The 27168-nt window shown below is 43.7% G+C and overlaps 5 protein-coding genes across 5 annotated transcripts; 2 read left to right on the top strand and 3 right to left on the bottom strand.

Moving 5' to 3' along the window:
* Positions 1-175: 175 nt before the first annotated feature.
* On the top strand, positions 176-4877 carry dbr1 (debranching RNA lariats 1). The gene is made up of 9 exons (XM_070975317.1): positions 176-338; positions 995-1217; positions 1309-1433; positions 1515-1595; positions 1681-1766; positions 1909-2133; positions 2289-2366; positions 2459-2604; positions 3221-4877. The coding sequence occupies exons 2-9, from the start codon at positions 1021-1023 to the stop codon at positions 3990-3992; spliced, it is 1710 nt and encodes a 569-aa protein (XP_070831418.1). The 5' UTR covers positions 176-338; positions 995-1020; the 3' UTR covers positions 3993-4877.
* On the bottom strand, positions 4860-10912 carry rab5b (RAB5B, member RAS oncogene family). The gene is made up of 6 exons (XM_070975318.1): positions 10448-10912; positions 9271-9567; positions 8951-9102; positions 8425-8547; positions 7322-7415; positions 4860-6946 (listed from the first exon to the last, which is right to left on the bottom strand). Exons 2-6 carry the CDS (start codon positions 9434-9436, stop codon positions 6831-6833), a joined length of 651 nt encoding a protein of 216 aa, XP_070831419.1. The 5' UTR covers positions 9437-9567; positions 10448-10912; the 3' UTR covers positions 4860-6830.
* Positions 10913-10944: 32 nt separating this feature from the next.
* Positions 10945-16316, top strand: lcmt2 (leucine carboxyl methyltransferase 2). Its single transcript, XM_070975316.1, has 14 exons — positions 10945-11109; positions 11540-11664; positions 11985-12066; positions 12180-12360; positions 12488-12644; positions 12853-13042; positions 13247-13354; positions 13467-13554; positions 13740-13967; positions 14089-14334; positions 14437-14534; positions 15298-15485; positions 15579-15714; positions 15882-16316. Exons 1-14 carry the CDS (start codon positions 11062-11064, stop codon positions 16044-16046), a joined length of 2040 nt encoding a protein of 679 aa, XP_070831417.1. The 5' UTR covers positions 10945-11061; the 3' UTR covers positions 16047-16316.
* Positions 16317-16450: 134 nt separating this feature from the next.
* Positions 16451-18218, bottom strand: crygs2 (crystallin, gamma S2). Its single transcript, XM_070975319.1, has 3 exons — positions 18169-18218; positions 17491-17733; positions 16451-16723 (listed from the first exon to the last, which is right to left on the bottom strand). The coding sequence occupies exons 1-3, from the start codon at positions 18175-18177 to the stop codon at positions 16451-16453; spliced, it is 525 nt and encodes a 174-aa protein (XP_070831420.1). The 5' UTR covers positions 18178-18218.
* Positions 18219-19178: 960 nt separating this feature from the next.
* Positions 19179-25416, bottom strand: tbccd1 (TBCC domain containing 1). Its single transcript, XM_070975954.1, has 9 exons — positions 25243-25416; positions 24538-24602; positions 24185-24451; positions 23807-23965; positions 23489-23605; positions 22731-22980; positions 22345-22531; positions 21731-22249; positions 19179-21301 (listed from the first exon to the last, which is right to left on the bottom strand). Exons 2-9 carry the CDS (start codon positions 24598-24600, stop codon positions 21088-21090), a joined length of 1776 nt encoding a protein of 591 aa, XP_070832055.1. The 5' UTR covers positions 24601-24602; positions 25243-25416; the 3' UTR covers positions 19179-21087.
* Positions 25417-27168: the final 1752 nt, after the last annotated feature.

Here is a 27168-nt window from a genome sequence, read left to right as displayed (position 1 = left end):
ACTTGGCCTATAAGAACCACGAAATAGATACAAAATGAACGCAAAAAATGCAGGCTATGTAACAGATACAAATCCTACATACAAGAATGCTAAATAACACGTAAATATAAACACTGCGTTCTACAATTTTTTCGTGGAATCTACTGCCAGTGATCAAAAGCTGCTTGCGCAACTTGAAGACATACCGCGCATGCGCGTTTATTGTGGACGCGAGGTGGGAAAATTCGTTCTTTCACTTCTCTGCAAATCTGGAACATAAAGATGATTTTCAGAAAACGTTTGTAACTTTACAAAGTACTCAACACAGAGACACACTCTCCAGTTATTAATTCATCGCCGTAAGTACTCATTGTGTTCGCTTATCTTGTTCTGCTGTGCTTTTGAGAGATATATGGTTCACTGTTAGGTGTCGGGTCGTTACAACGAGATCTAACGTTATGTTACATTACCTAAGTCGCGTAGGTCGCCATTTGTTGGTTACTTGTGTGTTGGAACTGGACGCAATTACACAGAGTACTCAAAACATAGCAACGGCATCGTGGACACGCATATTAGGTTGAATGCTAATTAGCAGCAGCCGCATTTGTCAGATAAATTAACTGGTCCACATACAGTCCCGCTGCCCTTCCACGTAAGCCTCTGTTGTACTGGCTTTCGTGTCACGGAGTTAAAGGGATGCCTGCTTCTGTGCTGGACAATACAACTTTAATAAGTGATAATCTGTGTTCACAGCTACTGTTTAACTGTTTTTGATTGACTGTACCGATACGTGTGAAACCTAATAGGAGTCACCTTTGTAACATTCTTGTGAGTTTTTAGTCCTTTTCCATTGCCCGTACTAGCATTGGCAACGTTCTCAACTTTTGTTGTTTTTTATGCGGACAGATCACCAAAATATTATTTCCAAAGGAGCAGGTCTTAGCACTTCCACGTGTGGAGGCTGACAGCTCTTTGGTCAGCACAAAATACAAACCAAGACTGTGATTTTCTCTAGGATCTGCAGCTTCTCTGTTGTGCAGCATGAAGATTGCAGTAGAAGGCTGTTGCCATGGGGAGCTGGACAAGATCTATGAGACAATTGCCTATCTGGAGAAGAAGGAAGGGGTAAAAGTCGACCTGCTGCTTTGCTGTGGAGACTTCCAAGCTGTGCGAAATGAAGGAGACATGAAGTGCATGGCAGTACCTGCCAAGTACAGAATGATGCAGACCTTTTACAAGTCAGTTCTTTGGTCCTGCTTTTTCATGTTTTGAAACATTGAAGACATGACTAAGAGCATTTAAAAAATTAATATTACTGTCTTTCTGCAGATACTATTCTGGAGAGAAGAAGGCTCCAGTCCTGACCATCTTCATTGGAGGGAACCATGAGGCTTCCAACCACCTGCAGGAGTTGCCTTATGGAGGCTGGGTTGCACCCAACATTTATTATCTGGGTAGGGACCAGCACAAAGTGGATAAGATGATTCTCTCTACCTGTCTGTTAATTCCCAGGCCTGACTGACACATTTTCCCAGGTTATGCTGGTGTTGTTCGCTACAAAGGGATTAGAATTGGTGGCTTATCTGGAATCTTCAAATCACGTGACTACAGAAAGGGTGAGTTTATTTTTCTTTTACTGTTTTAATGGTTGAAGTTATACACACCATGCAGTACGTTTACAAGAAATGTGTGCTCTTTAAGGTCACCATGAATTCCCTCCATACAACCCTGATACGCTTCGAAGTGTATACCACATCAGAAATGTTGAGGTATTCAAATTGAAACAGGTAAATGTCTTCCTCACTTGTTCTCTCACACACAGTTCAGAAGATTGTCCATTTAATTATCTGAACATTGTAATGTCAATGTAAATGTATGTAATGTAATGTAATGTGAACATTGATTCAGAAATGTGTTTTTTCCACTAAGATCCAGATGCCCATTGACATTTTCATGAGCCATGACTGGCCTCGTGGAATATACTACTATGGAAGTACAGGGGAACTATTGCGAAAGAAGAAATTTCTGCGTCAAGAAATCGAGTCCAACACTCTTGGAAGTCCTGCTGCTGAAGAGCTCCTAGCTCATCTCCAGCCCAGCTACTGGTTCTCTGCACATCTTCACGTGAAATTTGCTGCCATTATGAAGCATCCGGTAAGAGTCACAGTTTTTCTGCCTCAACTATATTGCTGCTAATGTCAGTATTACCTGCTGATACACTTTAGAATGTGATTTTAATAATTCTAGGTATCAATCTAATACTGTATACCAATGTATTACACCATCTTAGTGAATTCTCTCGTCTTTAGCCCAAAGGCAACGCTGGCCCACGTATAACCAAATTCCTGTCCCTGGATAAATGTCTCCCCTACAGGGAGTTCTTGCAGGTGAGAGGAAGTTTTGTTGTAAAATGTCCTCAGCCCAGGTTAAGGTGTAGGAGTGATCATTCAAAGCAGTTACATGTACACTTGTGTCGCAGATTGTGGATGTTCCAGAGAGACCGGGTTCATCTGAGGGTCTTGAGTATGATCCAGAGTGGCTTGCTATCCTGAAAGCTACCAACAGTCTACAAAGGACCACCCCACACTCCTGGAACCCCCCAGAGAATAATGGCCTGCATGAACGGTACGCAGATATTGAGACATAAAATTAACAGGCAAAGTAAGTGCATCAGTTGAAAGCGAAACGGACCAAAAGCATCGCTCACGATCTGAAGACGGATTTGTGAGTCTGCATTTTTTCACATTGAAAAGTCTGCTGACAAAAATTAAAAGGCAATCATTTTCTAGCAATAATGTAGCTGTGAATAAAGCCCCGCTGACACCTGGTAACAGGTGATAGTATCATGATTGGCTATGAAAGGGACATCCTGGAAAGACTCAGTCAATCACAAGCGAGGATGGAGAGAGGTTCACCACTTTGTGAACGCAAGATTGTATAATTACTAAATGGGCTCAGGAACACTGTTGGTAAACAGTTTCTTTACAGATGATTGCATTCTGTTTTTATCGATGTGTTACGGTGTCCCAACTTGTTTGGAACTGGGATTGTAAGTGTTTTTTCTGTTCATCTGGCAGTTGCCAAATTAAATGGCAGCATACATGATAACAGTTTGATTGAAATCTGGAAATTTTAATCTGGAAAAAATAGATCTTTGAAATGGAAAATGTGTCAGGACCCTGTTTGGGCTTTCAGTTTTGGTTCATGCTGTCTTTTATAATAAGGATTGTCTACCCATCAGGTGGGACTTCAGAGCTTCAGAAGCAGCTATGATGCAGGTGGTGGAGGATTTGAGCGGTGAACTTGCCATTCCAGACAACTTTAGCCGGACTGTACCACCCTATGACCCCAACAAGCCCCAGCCCCATGCCACCCCCAGCTGCAGCACCAACCCTCAGACGACCGAGCTCTGTGCCACGTTTGGTCTCACAGACATCTATGCCCAGGTTGGGCAGGGAGGTGTTGAGGTGGGGACAGTTCAGGACAGTACTGGAGGGGAGGAGGAGGATGAAGATGGACATAGTGTAGAAAGTGTGGATGAGCCTAGTGAGTACCCGAGCGACACCTCTGGATTGTCGGGTTCATTTAATCCAGATGAAATCACAATAGAGGACGAGTGGGAGGAAGAGGAGGGAGAGAAGGGAAAGGAGGAGGTTGAGGGCATGTCTAGCTCAAAAGCGGCAGTAAAGGGAGATTCTGTACCCGTCAGTGAAATCCACACCCCTAGTCGTATGGTTCTGCCCAAGCCCAAATCTGATGCCTCACCCACTCTTCTGTCCCACCTCATGAACCTTCCACCTCCCTTCCACTCTACCCCAGCAGTAGCCTGCCGTCAGTCTGGAGCGGAAAGGGAAGGACCCTGTGAGATTGATGATGAGGATGCCACAGCTGTACGTATCCTAAAGCGTACCAGCGATGAGACAGGGGATCTCGGCAGTCGAAGTACTCCAAGAATCAAACGCAGGAACCAGGTCATCTACACAACAGCGGAGGATGACGAGAGTGAAGATTAGAGGTCAGGGTGAGATTGGGCAAAAGATAAGGACTCAGTTCATACCATTTTTTACAGAGTGTACAGTTCCTCATTAGTTTATAGTGATTTGTAAAACGTCATTAATTTCCATATTTACTGTCTGCATTTTATACAGCTGCTGCTATGAACTGTACGAAGCAGAGATATGGCTTTGTTAAACTGCCCTAAAAACAGACTGTACGTGGTAAAAGCACTCTTAGTTTCTGGATTCTGTTTCCACAGAAAGGCAAAATAGCCATAAAAAAATGTTTTCTCTTTGTTCCAATATGATTTTTATATATTTTAATCGAACCAAGGAAATTTCAGGAAACCGATTTTTTTTTGTACATATAATTTCAAGACAACAGCAGTGAGTAGAGGCTGGAAAATGAAAATGTCCTTTTTAAAATGATTGAATGACAATGTACACTATTGTACAGCCACTTGGAAAAGTCTCTAAAGGAACTAATGAAATGTCGCTGTTTGTGTCTCTTTTCACTAATCCAACACACAAGGTAAGTGAAAGAAAAGCAATCAGAAGTCTGCACTCAAAGCGCCATTCACAGCTTTATTGAACACTATACATAATCGAGGTGCTGATGAAAAGTCAAGTTCATGACCTTTGTCATCTTAAGTGCACAGAACATTGAACCTACTTGTGATCACTGAAGAATGAAGTGAATGCTGTTCAATGTTTAGAAGGAGCTGATGAGTTCTTAGTGTTCTCGGGGGGAGAACAAATTTTAGCTTTTATTTAAATACTGATTGAAAATGTCATTGTAGTTCAAATCTTATTCTGAGACCCTTAGTTCACCATATTTTTTTAGCAAAATGCCTTAATATGCATGTTTGTGAATCTGAAAATAAAGATTTTCCTGGACACCAGTATTTAAGTCAAACTGATTTATAACATTGATTAGAGTCCTTTAAACAATCCATTCCAGCTTCACAAGTGTGCTCTAGTCAAATCAACATTTCATTCAAATTAAGACAATATATAACATTACAGTGTATTCAACAAGAGCTCTTGACATCCATACAAAGAGCCAACACGGTAATAGCCTAATGACAGGGTATCAAGTTATTGGTAAAAGTACAAGCTGATGTCAGGGAACTGGTTTTCCTGAACTTTGCCTACGAAACAAACACACTTAAAGAAAGCCCCAAATGTGATTCACAGAAAATGAAAACTGGGAATAGGCACTTCTGTTTTTTGTTTGTTTGTTTGTTTGTTTGTTTTGCATTTTCATCAATTCTTTACTCATTTTCTTCAGCCAAGCTGTTGACAGCAACCAAGCACACAACTCTGTTTGAAGAGCATCATATTAGATTAATCAGTAAAACCATTTAAGATCACTGTGATGTCATGTTCACCAACAACTTAGCCTTAGGACAACAAGGGACAGATGAGGTACACAAACACAACATGGGCAGATTTTCTCCTACAGGACACAGTATGGGTTTATCACAGATCAGCCCCCACTATATCATATACCAATATTTATCATTTATCTCATGTCAATCACTTCATCTGGGCAGAGCCATCCACAGACTACATTTCCTGCATTACATTACACCCATGATTCACCATGATAATTGAAATATGAGATGAAGCTATTTATTCAAAACGGGCTTAGTCTTATATTTGATGCAATGTAACTTTCTTTGGGTTTGAGGGACATTTTCTCAGCTACAGGCAAGTAATTAGAACTAACAGTTTCCTGCTTATACATAGCAATGTTTAAGTTGGGTGACTGCATACACCCCACATCAAGTCTGCATTGTTGCTGTGAGCTACAGCCTGTGGTGCTTAATGGTTTTCCCTACAAGTACTCAAGCAAAAAAATGCTCAGCAGTCTTTCATTTAACAAGCAAGTCTGTGAAACACAATGTAAAATCATCAGCCTCGGAAAGAAATACAATCTCATTACATCAGGACTTTGTAGAAGTTTAAATCTTTGCCTCAAATAATTTAATTTTCGATTTGGACAAAAGGAGAAGGAGGCAGAAGCAGTGCTGCAGAGACACTGGAGCATCGCTACCAGCAGTCAAGAGAAGTCAAAACACTGGACAATAAATACGTACAAATTGTGGACTTCTGTTGAGCAAACTGTGCCATGGGTCTTACATGATGTGGGTCTGGACAGTGCCAGTGACATCAGCGAAGGTCAGGCAGCACAGACAGGGATTACGAATCATGGGATCATTCCAGTGGTGCAATACGTGGCATTATTCACAGCAGGATTTGATTGGTTCAGGACTGGGAGGAGGCAAAGCAAGCAGGTACAGGCTCTGACAAAGGAGAAGAAGAAAGCGGCAACCACCTAACCATCTGGCTTCTTTATGTCTTGACCCTTTTTTCTCCTTTCCTTTCAGAGCCACTTGTCACCATGTGCAGCTCATTTTGTGCATTTTTACGCAATCACGGCCATGACTGAAATGATTCAAGGTTGAATGAAAACGAAAGAAAATTCACAATTAGTGCTAAATACTACAACAGGCTTGCCACCCTCTTCCACATTTGTTATATTCCTCCTCTTAATCTCAGCCGTCACTACACCTCCCCTCGTCACTTCCGTATGCAGAATCTCAGTTGGTCATGAGACGCAGGTGTGAAACACTGTGTCTTCTCCTCCATCTCTGCTTGCTCTTCCTGATTCTCTCCTTTGAATTTCTGTCTCAGATTTTCTGTCTGCTTGGACAGCAGGATGAATGGAGGGTAAGGAGTGAATGGATATTGGGTTTCCCCACACCAGGCCCATCCCTGTAAGTTGGTTGAAGGAGACAGGATGGTCTGTGGTGGTGTGGATGATGGAATACTGGTGGGAGTTGTGGAGGTCTAGTTCCCACCACAGCAGGCTCTGGTAGAGTGGGCATCTGGGTCCTGGAGGTTGACTCCCCGATGTCGCGCTGCATGCGTAGGGTTTTGGGTGTCTGTTTTTGGCATCTTTTTTGCTACATTAAGAAGGCAAAGTGAAATATTTTGACATTATCAGTCTTTTCATCAGTGAATAAATCATGAATCAGGATCTGAATCTGCACAACAATCCACATCATGGATGAGCAATCATGGTATAGATATGCAAAATTTTTTATCAAAGTAAGTCATTTTTAGGGGGAAGCTCTGAAAAAAAAAAAACATCATGTCACAGTGTCTAATCACTTGTTCATTGGCCCATGGCTTCATTTTTCACCAAAAAGTCTCTGTGCAAGTTTTTGACAAATGCTGCCAACAAACAGACAAACAACCTGAACTACAGGAGCAATGCCTCATTCTCTTCAGAAATAAACCTCTGATTTTGCCTCAGATATGAATGACAGGACACTCACCAATGGCCAGGAAGAGCTCATTGACGTTCATGGCTGTCTTAGCAGAGGTCTCCATAAAGAGCAAGCCAGTGTCTTCAGCATATGTCTGGGCTTCCTTTACCATAGAACATACAAACAAACACAAATATAACATCAGCAGTAATTTGAGGAGCGTCCAACACTAACATGAACTAATAATGACTCATAAGGTACTCTGCACCAGTGTTTGAATGCAGCCAAATCGGTTTGCTCAAAATGTGTTTAAAGGTACAATATGTAAGATATGGCCACCTGTCGAAGGTCCCTCCAAACATATAGGAGGCTGCATATGGCCAGCAAAACCGCTAACGGCTGCTCACTATACTATACTCTTTGCTGTAGCCATATTTGACTGTAGCCACTAGCTGCTGTTAGCTAGTTTGCTCAGTTAGCATTGCAGCTAGTTGTGCTATCAGCTGACTGGAGTCTGCCTGGGCCGAGAGCTTGGAGCACCAGGAGATTGTTGGCGTTTACACTGAAGGTAACAGAACTGGGCTCAGCAGCCTCCCAGTAAACATAGCTGGACCAGGAGAGGTGAAAACAAGTGAAATGTGTCTATTTGTTAAACTGAAAAAGCAAAAAGAGCTTGTGAAATGTAGCAATCCTGCTGCTAGCATACATCTTGCAGGTGAAACTACAGGGTTCTACACTATCAGCCTATCACCTCTTGAGGTACAAAGTGGTATTACGAGACTGGACAGGCCAGGGCTAGCTGGTTAGCATGCCATCTTCAGTAGATACCTGTGCAACACAATACACAGACGTCTTGGACAAGCCATCTTAAAATGAAAATTCTGTCCTTATCTTACACATTGCACCTTTTCAGTCCATGATACAGACCGCACAACCATTTGTATGACAGATCCTTGAGCTCTATTCTGATCTAATCTTTTTGTAAGATTGCTCACAAGCATGAGCCAGAAAAAAGAAGTTCAACTGCATTATAGCACCCATAGTGCAAACAATATAAGCTGATAACACAAATGCAACCCGTCCAAGGTTACTATCCAACTTCTGGAAGGTAATCAGTTAGGATTTCATCTAGGCTACAGCTCACAATCAGAGGTCGGATAGCAGAGTGTTACCTCATACTCGACTAGTCTCCTCTCTGCTAGGTCAGCCTTGTTCCCAGCCAGAGCAATAACAATATTGGGACTGGCCTGCCTCTGCAGCTCCTTCACCCAGGCCTTGGCTCTCTCAAAAGTCTCCTGCACAAATACAGCACCAAGGTCAGACAAAACACCAACACACATGACACAACCACAGGAATTTATTCATGAGTTAGGGGACAAACTGCTCACCTCCTAATCTTGATGCTGGGCAGTATGCTGCTATAATATTAACATCAGATTGTGTATCAGGATGTTTTTGATATTAATATTGTCCAGTCTTTATTGTGATGTAGGTTATGTGTTACAGTTAAGTAAAATCATTTCTTCACATATTTGACAGATTTAGCTGATAATAATGAAATAAACCATGAATGTCAGACTAAATGCCTCTGCAGGCAGCACTAGTAACTACCCAGAATAATATTTAGGATGAATTTTGTCAATATTGCCCAGGCCTACTTGAACAAGTAACTAACTGATTAATCTGTTTATACTATACCGGCTTGGTGATGTCAAAGACGACGATGGCAGCCTGAGCACCACGATAGTACATGGGAGCCAGACTATGGTATCGCTCTTGTCCTGCAGTGTCCCAGATCTCAAACTTCACTGTGGTATCATCTAGACACACTGACTGAGCCAGGAATGCAGCTGGACACACAGGGGAAAAATGAGAGATTACCAGCTGTTCTTAAAACCTACCATCACTCACCTTTTTGCTTCCCCGTCCATCACCTGATCAGCATTTTAACCAACTCAAAATGCCCCTTCCCCCTACATTCACACACTAACAAACACTCCCCATTTCCCAGTCTTCACCTCCTATGGTTGTCTCCTGGAACTCATCAAATTGTCCCTTGACGAAACGCAGCACCAGGCTGGACTTGCCCACAGCCATGTCACCCAGCAGCACCAACTTGAACTGGCAAATCTTGGTCTGTGGTAGTGTGCCGTTGGAGCGGCCTCCACTCCCTCTGGAGCTCATACCGGCCCTTGTAGGAGATGGCAGGGGGGCTGGGCCTCCTCCCTGGAGTGGACCACTTGCACTGCTTTCCAAACAGAGTGTAGTCAAATCTCACTGGTGGTGTCTTGACCTCTCTGTACTCCCTGTATGGCCTGAGTGAAGACGTGAAAAGTTTAGTTTTGGTGCAAGATTGCATCATGCATTGGCTCAAATACACTTTTCTTTCATTCTTAAGGAACCAAGGCCTCTTCCAATGCATCCATAAAGTCTAAAGACTAAGGTTTTATGAAGAGGGACAGAGAGCTGACATGAATTCGGGGAAAAGCAAAACACAAGTTTGCATCAGAACTGCATTGCTTTACATTTAGTGGTCCTGAATGTCTACTGTGTTCACATCTCACCTTGCCTCACACACTTTCCTTTCTTTCTCAAGGCATCAACTGCCTCTTCCAGTCCATCAATAGAGGGTACAGAGTCTGGTTTTAAAAGGAAGGGAGGAGATTTCTTTGGCATGAAACCAAGGTATAGAGACCAGTCTGGATTGCAACTGCATCGCTTTACATTTCCCAGCCCGACAAGTCTACTCTGTGTTGACTGAATCAGAGCCATGTTTAAAAATATTGCCCTTTGCAAGCTGTGTCCCATTATCCTGCAGTGAAACTTGAGCTTGACAGGGATGCTGCTGCGCCTCAAATTGCTGTCTCCCACCTCACAGACAACAATGCTGATCATCAATCTGCAGCAGATCAGTCACTTGAAACATTACTCGAACCTCAGGGTCGGGGGAGAGGGTGGCTGGCATCCCAGCACTCTGTGACTACTGGCGCTAAGGTTACTCCCACAGTAAATGTTATCAGATCAACAGCCCTAATCTTGCGTTATGTGCTAACGGGACACCGCTCCGACCACTCAGGTCGGACGAGACAAAACTGAATAAAAGCTTCGCATTTCGACGCCCAATTAAGCAGACCAGTACTACATGTGCATCTGAACCCGATAAGACGAGTGAGAGGAACATGTAAAATCATTTACCGTGTGTACTGTCGTTTCAGCAGCACAGGTATCGCAGGCTTCACTGTTGACAATTTGGCTATCAGCTGGTTAAAGAAAATGTTAACACTTCCTGTAAATTTGCGCAGGCGCACTGAGTGCCGCATTGTCAAGCCTGGAAAGAAGAACCGCATTCCCCAACGGTCGCTTCAGTGACTGTCCACATTTTCATTCTTCACTCTTTAATCACTTTACCGGTGGTGACAAAAGTGTATCATGGTTGTTTTGCAGCCGAAAACAACGATATTATGTTTAAAATAACAAGTGTGAATGACGAAAAATTAGTTATTACCATAATCAAAGCCCAACCAAGCATATTACAAGCATTATGTTTGCTCTCAAACAATACCAACCACGCAGACGTTATCTAAAAAGGCTGTGGAACGACGTCGAATTGACCAATAGCTTCATTTAGTGTAGCCTCCGGTCCGCAGGGGGCGCAAGAACGCGGAGAGGAAGGTACCGGAAGTCTTTGGCACGTGCAGGATGTTGAATTATTTTGGTCAGTGGACTTCTCACAAAACGGAAGACTTTACCAAGACTTATTTAATGCCCTGGAGTTTACCTGCGAAGTGATGTAACAGTTTGCTGATAATATGCCGACGTCAAGCAGAAAGAAGCAGAAGCAGGGGAGGGACACCGCGGTCAGTCTGACGTCTTCATTCACTACAGCAGAGTTAGCAAATGTCATATGAAGGCTCAAGTGTGGAAAACAATACGAAGCATTATTATAGATTTGACCAACTTACCTAACACTGCATAAAATACGTACAGATTAGTTTGATCTCAGTCCCACTAAGCAGTACAATGGTACTTCCAGCAATTTAATGTGTGGTTGTACAACACTCATCTGCATTTATTGTTGATACTTTGAGAAATTTATTTTGTAAAAAATACTTATGTGCATGTTCAATAGAGGACTTTTAATTTTAATGCATTATATTTACAGTGGCTTTCTTTTACTTGGATACAGAAGCATTTCTTCCACCACTTGCCTAAAGTAAGTCAAACTGGTCACAGACTGAGGCATTTACAGTGATGGTGGCTCTGTTTGTTTTTCATTGTGTGACTCAGGTACAGGGAACCAACGACAGCAGTGTGGTGAGCAAGGTATCTGCTGCGGCGCAGGGCTACTTCCAGGATGCCTACCTCCAACACTTTGTGTGCAAAGTGGCCAGGAGAGCCCCACTCATCAACAGGTCAGCAGGGATCTTGTCATACTCAGATGTGCATAGGATTCAGTGATCAAGGTCACAATCGCTTTATTGAACACACATAATACATGTAGAGGAGCCGGCCTTGGTTGAACATGGTGGTGTGATATATGGACATAATTTATACAGTGGCTAACAATGGTCACACCCCTGAGGGAAGAGCGCAGGATGCATAGTGTTACAAAAAGTGTAGACATAAAGAGTGAAAGTGTGCTAAGCATCACATGTTCCACGAGATGATCCAAAAAGCAGATTTACAGTATGTTTTAATAACAGTAATGATGTGTCATATTTGCATGTTTTAGGGGCTACTATGTGCGCTGGAGAGCTGTGGACCACTGTGTGAGGAGGTTCCTACACGTTACTGAAAACTGCCCTAAGAGACAGGCAAGTTACCTGCATATTGTCTAACACTGTGATGTATAGAAAGTTTGCATTATGAAGGGTTGCGTATTTTATATACCATCATCACTCTGTCATTATCTTTCTCCTTTTTTCAGATTTTGTCACTGGGCGCAGGGTTCGACTCTCTGTATTTTCGCCTACGGGCCGATGAAGCACTTGAAAGGGCTGTTGTGTTTGAGGTAGATTTTCCTGATGTTTCAAGACGCAAGGCTGCCCTGATTAATTCTAATATTACACTGAGGAGCATGTTAGAGCCCCATTTACCTTCTCCTACAGGTTTGTAATTTCCTTCACACATGGCACACTTGCATTCACTGAGATTCACAGATTTTCTTTTCTTTTGAGAAGTCTAGAAAAAGTGATGTTGGATTTCATAAGCATATGCCTGCCTGTATGTCTTCAGGATCTCTGTATGTGTCTAGTGGTCAGTACCATCTGTTAGGGGTGGATGTTAGAGAGGAGTCCCAGGTGAAAGAGGCTCTGGGTGCAGCCGGGCTGGACTGGGTTGCCCCAACGCTTGTTCTTTCTGAAGTGGTGCTTACCTACATGGAAACACAATGGTAAGGTTTGCTGTATTTAGGGAAATGTTTCACCCTTTTTGTGCATCCATAATATGTAAGCTAGGACTTTAAAATCATATGCTGTACTTTGATCTTAGGTTGGATATACTAATTCCATAATACACAGTATCTAGCAGAATAATCCTGATGAACTAGAGTCATACAGCTCTAATGCACATGTAGTGGTTACATGTTGTGTGTCTTGCAGGTCAGATGCTGTTATTAGTTGGGTGGCAAAGCTCTTGCCACAGTCACTCTTTGTTATATATGAGCAGATACATCCACATGATTCCTTTGGTCAGATCATGCAAGATCATTTCCGGAAACTAAACTCAACTCTCCACGCCCTCCGACAATACCCAGACACTGCTGCACAGAGACGCAGGTTCTTGGACAAGGCCAGTATGCAGACAATATTCAGTATACTGCAGACAATAAATGTAATGGACACATTTTTCATCAAGTGGCATTTGCAACGGGGTGTTTATTTCTTATTTCCATGATGATTAGGTGCATTCAGACATGTGAGAATAGAATAGAATTGCTCTGTTTTCTGTGTGGTACACACAAACGTTTAATCAGATGTGGTGTTGTGTGCTCAGGGCTGGGAGCAGTGTGTGTGTCTGGATATGAATGTCTTCTACCTTGGGCTGGTCCCTGAGGAAGAGAGATGCAGAGTGGAGAGCCTGGAGCCTTTTGATGAATATGAGGTCAGCAGTTGAAATGTGTTTGCGTGTCCTTATTTTGTGGGGTTGTGGTTGTCTGTCTGTCGTACCCTTTATAAGCACAGTTACTCTATTCTGTATCTCTGTCTACCCTCAGGAGTGGCACCAGAAATGTTCCCACTACTTCATCCTTACTGCATCTCAAGGCTCTTTGACAGCACAGGCTTTACTCACACATGCTCCAGGTAGCTGTCGCTTTATTTCTCTCTCATGGAAAACCACTGTCCCAACTTCCAACTCACAAATCTTTTATAACATCTTTGAATCATGTCACATCTTTCAGACACTTTGTCCAAATGTCTGTGCATTTTTGTGGCTCCAGTTGTGACATTTGTGTGATTGTGATGTTTTATTGTTTGTTTTCCCTCAGTATCTCCAGTGCTGTCCACTTGCCCATCTTGGAGCCCCATAGCCCTGAGTGTGCAGCCCATACCGGTTTGTATGGAGGGGCTGGGGATGGCTACGTCTTCGGTGGGCCCAGGGCAGGTCCTGCTAACAGGAGGCTCAAGCAGAGGAGGCAGGGGGGCAGTGACCAGGATGCTCTTCAGGAGCCAGAAGGGCTGGAGATCTGTCAGTGTGGAACCATCATTAGATTTTGGTGAGAGGGCTTGCTGTCTCTGATTTTTTGTTTCCTGTCAGTAGTACTTTTTGCTCCTACGCTGCAGAGAAAATACAAAATTAGACCATTTGCTGTTCCTGGTGTTTGCTGTCCCTTCCAGGTGTTCGACTCTACCACTCTGTTACCTGTCTTCCTGGAGGAGGTATTGTTGTATACGGTGGTCGCTCCTCTCCACTCAACCCAATCAGGGGCCTTTTCAGAGCAACCTTGGACCCTGGTGGTCCAACGGGTCCTCTGCACTCAGAGGACCAAGACACAGTGAAACTTTGTGTAGAGCAGATGGTCTGTACGGGTGATCCACCACCAGCAAGATGGAGGCACACTGCTTCTGTGCTCAGTCACAATGGTGAGATACAAGAGAAAGTCATATGTGATTTCTTTTTCTCACTCATTGATTTTCATCTTTTGTTATTTATTATACAATAAAGTCTTCTCATTTTTCCTGTAGGCAAGGACTTCCTGTTTGTGTTTGGTGGAAAGAATGAATCAGAGGTAGTTCTGGGTGACGGCTACTTCCTCTGTCCAGACCAGCAGCACTGGACTGAGGTTTGCCTCGTCTCTGTCCATGACTTATGTTAACAAAGCATTTTTAGTCACACACTGCATTTCAATAATGTTGTTTCACATTACATTGGGCCTCAGGCAAGATCGTTGTTAAACCCGCAGCAGACAAGTTTTTTCTGTCTCCTGTGATCTCCCACATATTTGCATGACACAATACTCAAATGATGTTATCACTCCATATAAAGTGATGACAGTTTAACTTTACCTGAACATGTGAACATGCTTCTTTCACCTGAATACATTAAAAATGATATGGAAATTCACTAAAATACAACACGTAATTAAACAAAAACAAAAATTAATATTCTGTTCACCATATTATCATCAGCATGGCTTGACCATTTTGCAGAGGTTTTTTGGGGATTTTATTATTGTTTTTGCATATTGTGGTGCAGTAACTTACAGATTTCAGTTGTTGTTGCAAAGTTCTCTCACTCTGCACTCAGCTGCTTTTATGCAGGTCTGTGTGACGCTCCACAGTGTGAAAGCTATTCCTTGGTAACCTTTTTGTGAATGAAATTTAGATGAGTATTTTGAGGTGGTAGATTTTGTTAATGATGAAGTCCAACAAACACACAGCAGATGGCATTCGTCAGACTGAAATGAGCAATTTCAGTCTGACGTTCAGAGTGAATCTGTGAATCTGACTTGGAACACCTGTCTGTGTTTACCTGACAAAACTGTAAGAGGTTTAAGAGATGAATATGAAAATGTTCTTGCATTGGTGTGTATGCATTATTCACAGATCCCAGTAGAGGGTGCAGCACCAGAGGCCCGTCATTCCCACTCAGCATGCTCATATCAGGGAGGTGTGGTGGTGTTTGGAGGACTAGACAGAAGGGGAGTGCCGCTGGGGGACACGGTGGTGTTAAGGTCAAATGAAAGAGGCTTCTGCTGGAAAAGAATAGAGGTGCAGCCGTCTCCCGTTCCCAGGTCTGTTGTTTTTCAGTCTTTGACTCAATTTTCTACTGCAGAAAACCACCCACTAATGAGCTGTAAGGCCTGAAATGATTTGCTTTGTTTTAGGTACTCTCATTCTGCCCATGTGATTGGGGAAAAGCTGCTTGTGGTTGGTGGAGTTTGGTTGCATTCAGATGGTGTACCGGGTGGTGTCATTATCAACTTGACCACACACAGCAGTGTGGAGTTCAGCCTGGACACGGTAATTTTACTGTACTGATGCATCCAGTCCAGGTTGGCATAGCCTGGAAAAAGTGATATCAAGTGCTTGATATGAAGTCATTTGTTAGCAATCCATTTTCACTGATCATGTAGATCTATTAGACAAGATACTGAATAATAAATCACTATATGTTCTGCCATTTCCAGACCTCGGTGCCCTGGCCGCTGATGCTCCACTCATTCTGCTCTGAGCTCACAGACCCAGAGGAACCAGAGCTGCTGCTGATGGGTGGGGGAGGAAACTGTTTCTCCTTTGGGACTCACTTCAACCTTCAGCCTGTCACTGTGGACCTCACACCTGTGCTGGAATGAAGTTGCCTGAAGCGTTTCTATGAAACTGCCGAGCAGCTCAAATCAGTGACTTAATCTGAGAAGGTTATGCAATCCAAACTCCAGCCATCGGACATCCCAGACTGGATGAAATGGTTAAACTTGGATTGTTTGGGACAGTTTGAGTAGAGCTTACTTCAGGCCTGTTGAAAGTTCCAAATGTTATTGTTATTGATCCCTGAAGTGTGGATGTCTGCTTGAAGTAAGCAAGGGTGCAAAAGGTTCAAAAGACATTAAACAACTCGTGTATGGAAAAAGACATGTCTTCAGTCTGCTCACTGGACAGGTTTTTATTTGTGAGACCTCAGTTCAAAATTACAAAATACTCAATGAAAATTGTGGTCAAATAATAATATGTTCTTTTAATGTTTTGGATGGAGGGTAAGTCATTCAGTGAAGCGCCTGAAGGACTGGACCGTAGGACTAACGGCACCCCAGTCACCAGGCTTGCGGTATTCCCCCTTCTCCAGGAAGTACTGGCGTCCACGGTAGTTGGGGTGCTCATAGAAAACCCACCAGCCATCAAAGACTTTACAGGAGTTGACCTCCCTCCAGCGGAACTTCTCCAGAAGTGAGGGACAGTCCTCTGTGGCCTCAAAGACCTGACCCCCGAAGTCTGCCTTCTCATACAGCTGCATCTTGTACAGGGTCCCACTGGTCTGGAGGGTGACAGGAGTAAGCAAGTGGGATTGCAGGGGGTGGAAATGGAAGATGGATGCAAAGAGGTAGCAGGTAGGGGTGGAGGTATTGATTAGTGCAGGGGGTTGGGAAAGTATATGGAGGGGATGTTGAGCAAGAGAAAAGGGGAAGGGGGGATATATAGGGAGGTGAGATTTGCATCTAACAAAAGCGTCACGGTGAACGGCCCTTTCATTATATACTCTGTATCTGGCATGATCTACTACATCAGTTAGATAACTGACTGTAATCAAACTCCATCCCTCTTTGTTTGCATTCTGTTTGCTCGCTGTTCCATGCCTTTATAAATAGTACAAAACTTTACACATGCAGCTCCTACTAACTCAATTGATTTTTGTTTGAATCTGCCTGCAGGCTGTGGGTCGCTTGGACAAAAGCCTGATCATACAAATGGACTGACCCAGGTATTGGGTTACATTGACAAAGCCCTGCAGTCAGGGGCAACATTAACACCATAGCATGACCTCTTTGATGTGTTTTACTCTCTCCTGCAGTCACTGTGGCTTTCATCCGTTCAACTAACTTGTTTACTGTTAGTTGAATTGATAAAAAATCAGGCCCCTCTGCGGAGGAAAAACCCTCCTGAGTCGCATTTGTACAGGTTAGTGGTTGATGAAGAGATCTGCACCCAATGTTATGTCCAGCACATTCAAGAAAAGAGGTCAGACTGTTCAATACTCTCAGCAACAGCATCGGAAGGTCAGATCACAGCCGATGGCTGACTTACAAAGTGGATCATCTTGCAGGAGCTGAGGCGGTCATTGAGGCCCATCCAGCGCTGGTACTCTGGGTACTCTCCCCTGGTCAGGACATACTGGTATCCCATGTAGTTGGGCCTCTCATACACCACCCAGGCCCCACTCTCCACCCGGATGGAGTTGCAGCGGCTCAAATAGGTATGGAAATCAGAGCAGTCGCTGTCACACTCATAGCGACGGCCCTGGAAGTTCTTGTCCTCGTAGAAGACAATCTGGGGGACAACACATAGCAGTCTTAGCTCTCATCCAGATTCTCTGATGGGTGGTTCATCTTAGAAAGGTCATGCATTCTGAGCGAAGTGTTTGTCCATTAGACTGCGACTGCTTTATCACACAAACTTTACCAAAAGCTTCTCTGACATTGCAAAGCATTGGAGAGCATTTTTTGGCAAAGTTTTCTGTGTTCCAACAGAGAGACCCATCAATACCTCGTACTGCAAACAAAAACGAGCCTGTCCAGTCAACAACACTTCGAAACTGGCCTCACCGACAATCCAGATTTAAAATGGTTCAAACCCCAAGAAACCCCATAGATAGGATCACATATACAGCCTTGTCCACTACCAAACACCCACTCTTTCATCCTGAACCTGTGTCACAGTGTTACCTGTCTCCATGTCAATGCCAGCCCCACTGTCTTCACTCACCCTGCCCATCGTGGATATGTGTGGAATAGCCTTGGTGTTGTTAAGTGATGGTTCCCCTGAGGTCTCAATGTTGTACTGGCCCCTCACCAGTCCTTTTTATATCCCCGCTTTCCCACATTTATAAACAGCAAGAGTGGAGGCAATAGGGGAACAATCGCTTTGTCATGAAAGTTAGATCCAAAAATTGAGTCAGTGATTCTAGTGCTATTCAGTTTTTCCAGAAAAGCGAGGAAGGATTACGGCATAATGGCCGGGCATGGTAAGCGTCCATTGACCCCACTTCTCTACTGGCTGGGTCCAGTGCCCACCCCCCCTGCTCCAGCTCTCGCACCATGTTACACATGCCAGCTCCACCATTTTGCCCCCACCTGGTGAGGACCTGCCAGCTCATGACTTCTTTCTGCCTTATGGATGAATCCAGAGAGGGCCACGTACGCTGGTAGAAGAAGAATTCACATACTCCATTAGAAGTAAAAGCCCTCCTTTCAATATCTCACTTGAATAAAAGTGCAGAATTATTATCAGCAGAATAATACATCAGTGTCAAAAGCAGAAGTACTCTTGCAGAAAAAGCCCCGGAATATTATCATATACTGTCTTATATACTGCCTATATTTTATTAAATGTTGGATTGTCACTGTTGTATCCCTTTTCAAACAGTATTTTACCATTGTAGCTGCTCAATGTGGAACTAATTTTAACTATTTTACATTTTGTAATGTTGTTTGTAAAAATCATATTTTATAAGCTCATTATAGATTTATACATTAAGTAAAGTGTGGAACAGCAAAGGGAATACTCAAGTAAAATACAAATAAATCTGGGTTTTACATATGTTTGGCACTTGGTGCTAGTCATTCCACCGATGGCAGTGCAGCATCACCCCAGATGCACTGCAGTCATGCATTTTAGTCTATTTCTTTATTACTCAGATGAACCCATCAGACCAAACCTGGAGCACACTGCTGTGTCCAAAGGTAAAAACAATAAGCTGGAGATGACCGGGTTTTAGTCAAAACCTTTATTCTTTTTTGTTTTTACAGTCAAAAACTATATCGTGCTCTTCATATAGTAACTGAACAGACATGTGTCTTCAAATCAAAGGGTAGGCTTTTGAGGTGATCAACAGCAGTCAGACATTTTCATCTTGAAGATGAAGACACATCCCAGCATAGTGAAAACCTTTACAGTAATGTTCTCTAATGTCTAATACATTTCAACAGTAGATATTTCTTCTCTTAACTTCCCATAACTAATAAAATGCTGCCCTGAAGGCACATGCAGCACGTCTGATGTGTGCAATGTATCTCCAAATCTGTGAAAATTCAAAATTCAGCATGCTGTAAGTGTGGAAACAGAAGTTAATACCCTGAAGTACACTTGGAGGTATGCTATAAATGGTGCTGGAAGCAGGGTAGATTTATGAAAAATAATCCTACAGTAATACTAAAATGTACATAATCATACAGGTGAACTAATACCAAAAATAAACACATTTAAGCAGCATCTGGCCGCACTTCTGCAAGCTGACCAAGTGTTACATTTTACCACATTTGGCACAGCAGCAAACCAGCTATTGTGGTTTTACTGAAGAATTTAAAGGATAAGTCCACAATAAAAAGTGCTGCTGCACTTCCATGTTGTACTTGCGGCCACACTACAGTCATGATATCAACCTACAGTAAGATCAGTAACTGCGGTGTGGCCAAAAATGGAACGTGTGAAAGACTCAGCTGACGGAGAGCAGTGTAGCTACAGGTACTGTTGACCTATACACTCTCCATACGTTTGGACGGTGCCATTACATACCTACAATAAATAAATATTCCTTCCTTTTAGACCATAGCAGAAAGCGCCTGACTGCCATTTTTAATATTCTAACACTAAAAAGTCTATGACCTGAGTGAGTTACTGTAGGTAACATGAACATGTCCTTAATGCCCAAACTGCTATCATTCATCATCTTCACATAATCCATCTTTAAATGCATGTCAGCTTCCTTACTGACCTCCCAACTGTATGGAAGACAGCTAACTTGTTTACAGCAGTCATTGTTCTCCAGGAAATAGACCATATTGAGCCACAGCTTACCCCGAAGCAACAACCAATTGCAAGTGCTTTAGTTTAAGTTCCTTTAATAGTTGCAAATGCTGACTCCAAAACATCTGACTATACTGAGTTTACACAAGAACTCAATTACTTTTTACACAAGCAGGAAGTGGATTTCAGTTCCCAAGCTGTGTGTCTTAATGTAGGTTTTGAGAATTCTTATACATTTTAAAGAGCTATTAATGCTTCACGAGAACACATTTTAGGGCATGTCTACACGGGACTGTGCCTAGGACTGACATGTCTATCAGCCTGTCACAGGCAGTCAGGTGCTTGTCTTCATTCTTCCTCAGCTGCACCCACTGCTTGACTAAATTTTACATTTTTTAAGATTTTCAGTCTCCAAAAAATTACCTTCAGCAGTAAACCAAAATCTTAAGCCTTTTCAAAATGCCCCTTTAATAGCCTGTGATGGCTTCACAGATGCTCCTCCCCTCAAAATAGTGCTGCTTGCAATGCTGTTTTACAACATGCCAATCCACTCCATACTTGGCTTGGACACATTAAGGACTAGCTGCCTTTTCTTAAGAAAGACTAGAAAGCAAACCGTACCAGCCCTCCACTCAATGAGTGGGATGGAAGTTGCTTTAAAAGCTGTATCAACAACACTTGACTTGCCAGAGTAAGGTGTACATAACCACAAATATACTGCACAATAATACTTGCAGCAAACATTCTTAGAACTGACAGGAGCTCCAAATGTCTGTCAGACCATATTAGACCTGTGTGTGCATAATCACTGTCATGCTACCTAATTTACAGGGTCAATTATGATGCTGGCTAAAACTCAAACAAGACTAACGCAACAATTCAACAAGCCATAGGTGACTGTCCAACTGGCCGTCCAGTCCGAATATGCTTGCTGTCATTAACCAGGGGCATGTCCACTGCAGGCCCATCAGAGTCCTTTAAAGAGGCTATCGTGGGTGGGATAAGGCTGTCAAGTTCCTGTCTGTGCCCCGTTTCCAGAAGCCACTCATGGAACTTGATTTCCACCAACTCCTGGAACTGCCGCTTCTGCTCCCTGGAGAACACAAATGAGAAATCAGTTACAACAGAAGAACAAAGAGGGAAACTACAGAGCAGGAAACAGGCAGGATGTGGGAGTAAGTGTTAAAATACTGTAGCAGAGAAATCAATTAAAGGATTTTTCCTCATCAAATGCCATCCTATGATGAAGTCCCTGTTGCTCCCTGTGGTGTCAGGGTCCAGTACAGTCTGAAGCCCCTCAAGCAATCACTGAACTCCATAATACCTCACCTGCTGAGTAGCCAACTTGCACTGATTGTTGGAATGACTTTTCTGTTCTAACTTTGGAATTATTAAAACAGCACAGTGGACTATGGAATAATAAACCTTATTTTCATACATGCATAGATGGCCAAGCATTGAAGCACATTAGATAGATTCATGTATTAATCATGGAGTGAAGAGAGCCTGACGTGCCACTCACTTGTTCAGCCGAGCCTCCATCATAGTCCTCTGCCAGTTCTGTATCCTCTTCTGCTTCTCATCAAGTGCTGCCTGATATGCAGAGGGTAATCCCCCAGGAACCTCACATGTGTCACCCTCCATCTGGAAAGGCACAACCAGTGTATGAAACTCAGCTGGGGGCAACAGGCGGTAGCAGGCAGGGTCTGGGTTGGATGAGGGGTTGACAAGGCCCTCTGTCCCCAGAAGCAAGGGTCGATCCCAGGCATTGGGGACCACAGCCAGGCCCACACTGGCCATATGATCCTCCATAGAGGGGTAGAAGGTATGGAAAGGCCCCAGCGTTATATCTGCATTTCCAGGTAGGAGCAGGGGGCGGGTGGGGGTCAAGGTGTGGATAGTGCAACCTGAGGAGGCTCCGACAGCAATCCTGCCGGCCACACACACCACCCGCACGTTCTGGCAGCTGTGGATGTGGACGCTGGTCTCAACAGGACCCAGAACCACTGTGCTGTCACGGCATTTGTCCACACTGACTGATCTGAAGAAGCATTAGCAACAAAAGCCATGACGGATGAACTGAGTCCCAAAAAGGCCATAACACAACCGACAGTGCATTATTAGAACCAACCTTACCTGAGAGGTGAGAGAAGGTATATGAAGGCATCAGAGCATCTGTGAATTTTGATGTTGGCACCAGTGAGCCTGTCTGAGGTTTTAGCCAGGGTCTGTTTGAAGACTTGGGACATTAGCACCATCTTACTGCCAGGTGGAGCCAAGTGGGTGTTTCGGGCTATTTTGGCTCTTTTCATGGCCCCCTCCACTAGTATGCACAGAGAACAAGAAACAAGAAAATGTAGGCAGACAGGTAGACAAAGAGTGATGACTGCAAAGATGCACTCTACAAACACAGCCACCCATACAATGCCACATTCCTTCCCTTCAGACACAAAGTCTCAGAATTACTATGCAGTTTTAAGAAACTGCAGTATAAAACCTAATTCCAGAAGATTTTAGGATACCTTGTTGAGCCCAGGCTAGTTTCTTGCCTGAGCGCAGGCAGGCAGTTATCCCAAAGGGGTTGAGTGTGAGGCTGTGCTGGAGACACAAGAGTAGCTTGTGCAGGGGGAAGGAGTGGCTGAGGGTGGAGTAGCCAGCTTGTGTCTGCAGTGGACCTTTGGTCAGCAACCTGTGGACAGGCTGGACAGCTCTGCTGTGGCAAACTGAGCCCTCCAAGAGCAGGCCCAAGCTCCGCACAGCCTCCAAGGATATCTGACAAAACACAACTGGAAAATCAGCTACAATGCATCATAGGATGTGAATGGCAATTTGTTTTCGATGTTCGCGTCAGTCAAAATTGAGAAAAAAAAAAACCAAAAAAAACAAAACACTTTTAATGCAATGGAAATAACATGTCACAGTTTTCTTTATTCTGGTAGGTTTCTCAATTGTAACAAATACCACTATCTTCACTCTTAAACCCACAACAAGAGACTGCTGTGAAGACAACACTGACATATCACTTTTTAAATTGATATGATGAACTTGTTCGCAAACAGCTGCTTATTTGCACATCCAGCATCACAGCAGAGTCATGACTCTGACCACCTGGTCAATCTCCACTCTCTTCTTGCACTGCTTTTGGTCTCTACCAATGTTCCACTATACTCACCACCTATACTTGTCATTTGATACATTTTTAGTATGTAAATATTGATTACAGGCACTTTAAATCTGTTGCTGTTAAGTAACACAGGATGTGTGCTGACTGTCTACAGACCTGGCAATCTCTGAGGGCCTGTCCAGATTGTGATAGTTGTCCTGGTTCCACCAGTAGCTCCAGGATCTCAGCAAGATGGCTTTGTACAAAGGACAGGTGGGCCTGATCGTCCCAGTTCTGCTGAGACAAATAAAATGCAAAAAAGGACTATGAGTGTCTCATCACGAAGATCTGAGAGATGACAATAACATTTGTGCTTTAGACATGACAATGTTGATGCTTTGAACTGGGTAATATGCAGTAATCAGAATTAAAGAATATTGCAAAACATGCAACGATGTTATCACTCTGTGTTTTGTCCTTGGCAGTAACAAGGACCTTGTTCTGAGAGCTAGTCTTGGCCTCTCGGTCTGATGGAGAGGGGGAGCGAGTGCGATGGCTGGGCCACTCTTCACCAATCAGAGAGGTGCGCAGAGACACACGGTTCAGCTGCTGGATGTAGAGGAAGAGGAGGAACTGCAGTGTGTCCACAGACAACTAGAATAAACAGAGAAAAAAGGAAAAGGGTGCGTATGAATGTGTAGCTCCTACTCAAAGAGTAGGGTTACAGCATTAACCTCTGCCTGGGGCAACACACAACAATACAATGAGCACTCTACCCTGGTCTGAGATGATCAGCTGGTATTACATTCTTCAGTAAACTGAGCCATTTGCACATGACATCTTTAAATTGTCCTTGTCTGTCTTTTTCTTTACCTTGTTCCTTTGTTGGTCCAGCTCGCTTTTGGAAGAGCACTGAGACAGACACTCTGCCCACTCCAGCCTCTCCTCTGGAGAGTGGCCTATAAGAAGGTCAAAGGTTTCAAAGTAGAGCCATGCAAGGTCTTCTGGAAGCTGTAACTTTCCACAGGCAATATGCCTCCACATGGGCCAGCCCAAGATGGGGAAGCAGCCTTCCCGTGTTCGCACATAGGTCGCCATCTTGCGAAGGTAGTGCAAGCTGAGCTTCGATGAGGGAGCCACCTACAATGGCATTAAGTCCAATTAATCTTCAACATTTGCAACCACTGAATGACATTACATTACATAAGTGGGAAGAGCATATTCACCTGCAGAGCACCCAGTAAGAAAGGTTCCATGCGTGGCCATATGCTCACACTGTCTGTCTCCATTTCTACAGAGAACAAAAAAAACATGTCTAACACATGAAACACTGAATACACAGAGAATGCACAGTATCACAGCATTGAGAGAGCACTGTCAGCACGGACATTACACTTTGTCTACAGAAAGTCAAACTTCTGATTCGTGAGACATCATACTGCAATCACTGCATTAACGTTTTATTGCTAAACTTTAGAGTTTGACAGGAGGGGTGGGGACCCTCTCTCAATAACCAGCTGAGATCAGACTGAGTGTCCAGAAGCACAACCATATTAACAACAACAGACGTCTGGTGTTTATTGTCGTTCATTTAATATGTTGCCAAATATCTTGTGCAGTGACGCTTTAATGGGACCATGACAACAGCAAACCAGGCTGCTCGTGTCATCAACACCTGGCTTGGCACTATAATAACAAGTTTGGAACGCTAACCAAGCTACAAATATTCAGCTAGACAATACAGGAATATGCACAAAACTCACTTCATATGTGACAGAATGTCAAAGGCAGCTTGATATCTGCAGGAATTACTGTTGTTTTTTCCTCAAAGTTAACTTCACCAAATTAGGGCTCGCCAGCTAACGTAGCTAGTGTCAGCTAGCACGGCTAGCAAGGCAAAGGAGGCTGAGACAGCTTGTCTTTGCTCTTACTTTCAGCCTTTCTCTTCGTCCAGGCAACGCGATGCTCCGTCTCGACGGGTCCGGTCACTCATAAGTGAATGAACAGATGAGAACAGGCTCTTCCGTTGGTGCGGTTCGTTGTGTCCACAGGCAAACCCGACAGCGTAAGCCACGGCTCAGACGCAGCTGCAGCTCTTCCTATTTGGCGCCCTCCTCTCCACAGAGACCTGAACTGACATCTGTTGCGCGCAGCTCGCGGGCGCGCGCTTCAGCCGGCACTGGCGGGAGCTCTTTTACATGAAGGAGAACTAGTTTTGCTGTCGTTGAATTCAGACGTAAATTCTGATCACTTTCGAGAAAGGACAACGAATGCTCATGTCTTTCCACATTGAGATTTGAAAATTAGGGGAATCTTCCGCTGCCCGCTTACCACTGTATACATACCCCTGACATTTAGCAAGGGTACACACAATGATTCCCAAAACCAGCACTAGGCAACCTTGCTACAACAAGGACTGGGTTAACTAGTTCCTACATTACGTAAGAGGCTACAATTAGGTGGTCTGAATCAGAGAGCTGCTGATTCAGCTGTATTGCATTATACAGAGAAGTGGTTGTGTTATTTAGCTCACCCTCACTGATATAAATAACACTGCTAAATATGGTTTCTAATAGATTACATGTCAGTCAGCAGTGTCAACCATCTCCTGTATTCTGCATAGGTTGGTAAGATGCTTATTGGCCTGTTTCAACATGTGGCTGTTCCCTTTTCTTGATGCTGTTTTGCAGTGTTTAAAAAATAATATGATGGCTTTCAAATCTGTTCCCTTTTATTACATGAAGTATTTATATAATGATTGATTGATTTGAGGGCGGCCAGCAAGGGAGGCCAGTTAGGTGGATGATGCTCTTGAAGCATCCAACCAGGTGTCAGGGCTGACCTCCTACACAGGCGTGGTCACTGGAGCCTGTGTGTGTGGCAGCTGTACCTGGACCACCTACAGGGGATGGGGCACCATCACACCTGTCTGAGTACGTGGAGCCAACGTCACACATGTCCTGGGTGCCTTTCTCCTCTCTCTTTTCCTTTTTTTGCCTAATAAACAAAAACAAACAGACTGTCTGCTGTCAGCTGATGAAGAGTCTTTGCAGTAACTTTGTTTCATTCGCTCTCGTGCACTGATGTGTGAGCTCAGTGTACTTACGTAGTTTTCCCCGCTGGTCCACTCAGGGTGTTGCTGGGCGTGGAGGAGTCATTCTCTCTCGGCCTGCTTGTAGTATCTGGCCTGCTACTCGACTTCCACTGTGGACAGACAACAGCACAGCGTCAGCACACACACAAGCACCAACATAAAAACATTCACAGACACATAAATATGCACCAAACTTTTTTTTTTTCTTTACCAAACTTTGGTCAAGTTTGTTGCAGTGAGTGAGTGAAACATACAGAAGCAGTATACTTACTCTCTGACCCAGGACTGCATTCACAGCCACGCTCCCTCTTCAGCTGATGTCGGCCTCAGCGTTTGGCTTCTGCTCCTACATGAAGAGCATGAAGAGCATGAAGGCATTTGGCTGCTTTTTGACGTACGGCCAATCGTCCTGCTGCTGGTTTTCACGCCTTGTCTTTCTACAGGACAAGAACAGAGTGAGAGCTCATGTTACCGCTGTGGCAATGTTAAGAGAAGCACAATAATACAAGACGTGTGTAAATGTAACCTTGTCTGTGCTGTGCTGTGCTGTGCTGTGCTGTGCTGTGCTGTGCTGTGCTGTGCTGTGCTGTGCTGTGCTGTGCATTACACCCATTAACAGACACTGATTCTAATAATATTCATGCAGACATGTTTGGAAGGCAAAGAACAGACACCTGAAATCAATCAACAGCTGGTAGAAGTTAAATATAAGGAGACCGTGATTTGATGAAGTCTGGCTTGTTGATGGTGACCACAGCCACAC

Source organism: Chaetodon trifascialis, chromosome 12, assembly GCF_039877785.1.
Source record: "Chaetodon trifascialis isolate fChaTrf1 chromosome 12, fChaTrf1.hap1, whole genome shotgun sequence".
Lineage (NCBI taxonomy): Eukaryota > Metazoa > Chordata > Actinopteri > Chaetodontiformes > Chaetodontidae > Chaetodon > Chaetodon trifascialis.
This window is presented reverse-complemented; position numbering and strand designations above follow the sequence as displayed.

Excerpts from the sequence above, each read along its gene's own strand:
- dbr1 (XM_070975317.1), top strand. The coding sequence starts at position 1,021 with ATGAAGATTGCAGTAGAAGGCTGTTGCCATGGGGAGCTGGACAAGATC. Across the intron at positions 1,434-1,514 it reads ACCCAACATTTATTATCTGG|GTTATGCTGGTGTTGTTCGC; the intron begins GTAGGGACCAGC and ends ACATTTTCCCAG. Across the intron at positions 2,134-2,288 it reads CTGCCATTATGAAGCATCCG|CCCAAAGGCAACGCTGGCCC; the intron begins GTAAGAGTCACA and ends TCTCGTCTTTAG.
- rab5b (XM_070975318.1), bottom strand. The coding sequence starts at position 9,436 with ATGAGCTCCAGAGGGAGTGGAGGCCGCTCCAACGGCACACTACCACAG. Across the intron at positions 9,103-9,270 it reads CCAGGAGACAACCATAGGAG|CTGCATTCCTGGCTCAGTCA; the intron begins GTGAAGACTGGG and ends CTGTGTGTCCAG. Across the intron at positions 6,947-7,321 it reads TGAGCTCTTCCTGGCCATTG|CAAAAAAGATGCCAAAAACA; the intron begins GTGAGTGTCCTG and ends TTCTTAATGTAG.
- lcmt2 (XM_070975316.1), top strand. The coding sequence starts at position 11,062 with ATGCCGACGTCAAGCAGAAAGAAGCAGAAGCAGGGGAGGGACACCGCG. Across the intron at positions 11,110-11,539 it reads AGCAGGGGAGGGACACCGCG|GTACAGGGAACCAACGACAG; the intron begins GTCAGTCTGACG and ends TGTGTGACTCAG. Across the intron at positions 13,555-13,739 it reads TTTACTCACACATGCTCCAG|TATCTCCAGTGCTGTCCACT; the intron begins GTAGCTGTCGCT and ends GTTTTCCCTCAG.
- crygs2 (XM_070975319.1), bottom strand. Across the intron at positions 16,724-17,490 it reads CCTGCAAGATGATCCACTTT|ACCAGTGGGACCCTGTACAA; the intron begins GTAAGTCAGCCA and ends GTCACCCTCCAG.
- tbccd1 (XM_070975954.1), bottom strand. The coding sequence starts at position 24,600 with ATGGAGACAGACAGTGTGAGCATATGGCCACGCATGGAACCTTTCTTA. Across the intron at positions 22,981-23,488 it reads AGGCCCTCAGAGATTGCCAG|ATATCCTTGGAGGCTGTGCG; the intron begins GTCTGTAGACAG and ends GTGTTTTGTCAG. Across the intron at positions 22,250-22,344 it reads TACCTTCTCTCACCTCTCAG|ATCAGTCAGTGTGGACAAAT; the intron begins GTAAGGTTGGTT and ends ATGCTTCTTCAG.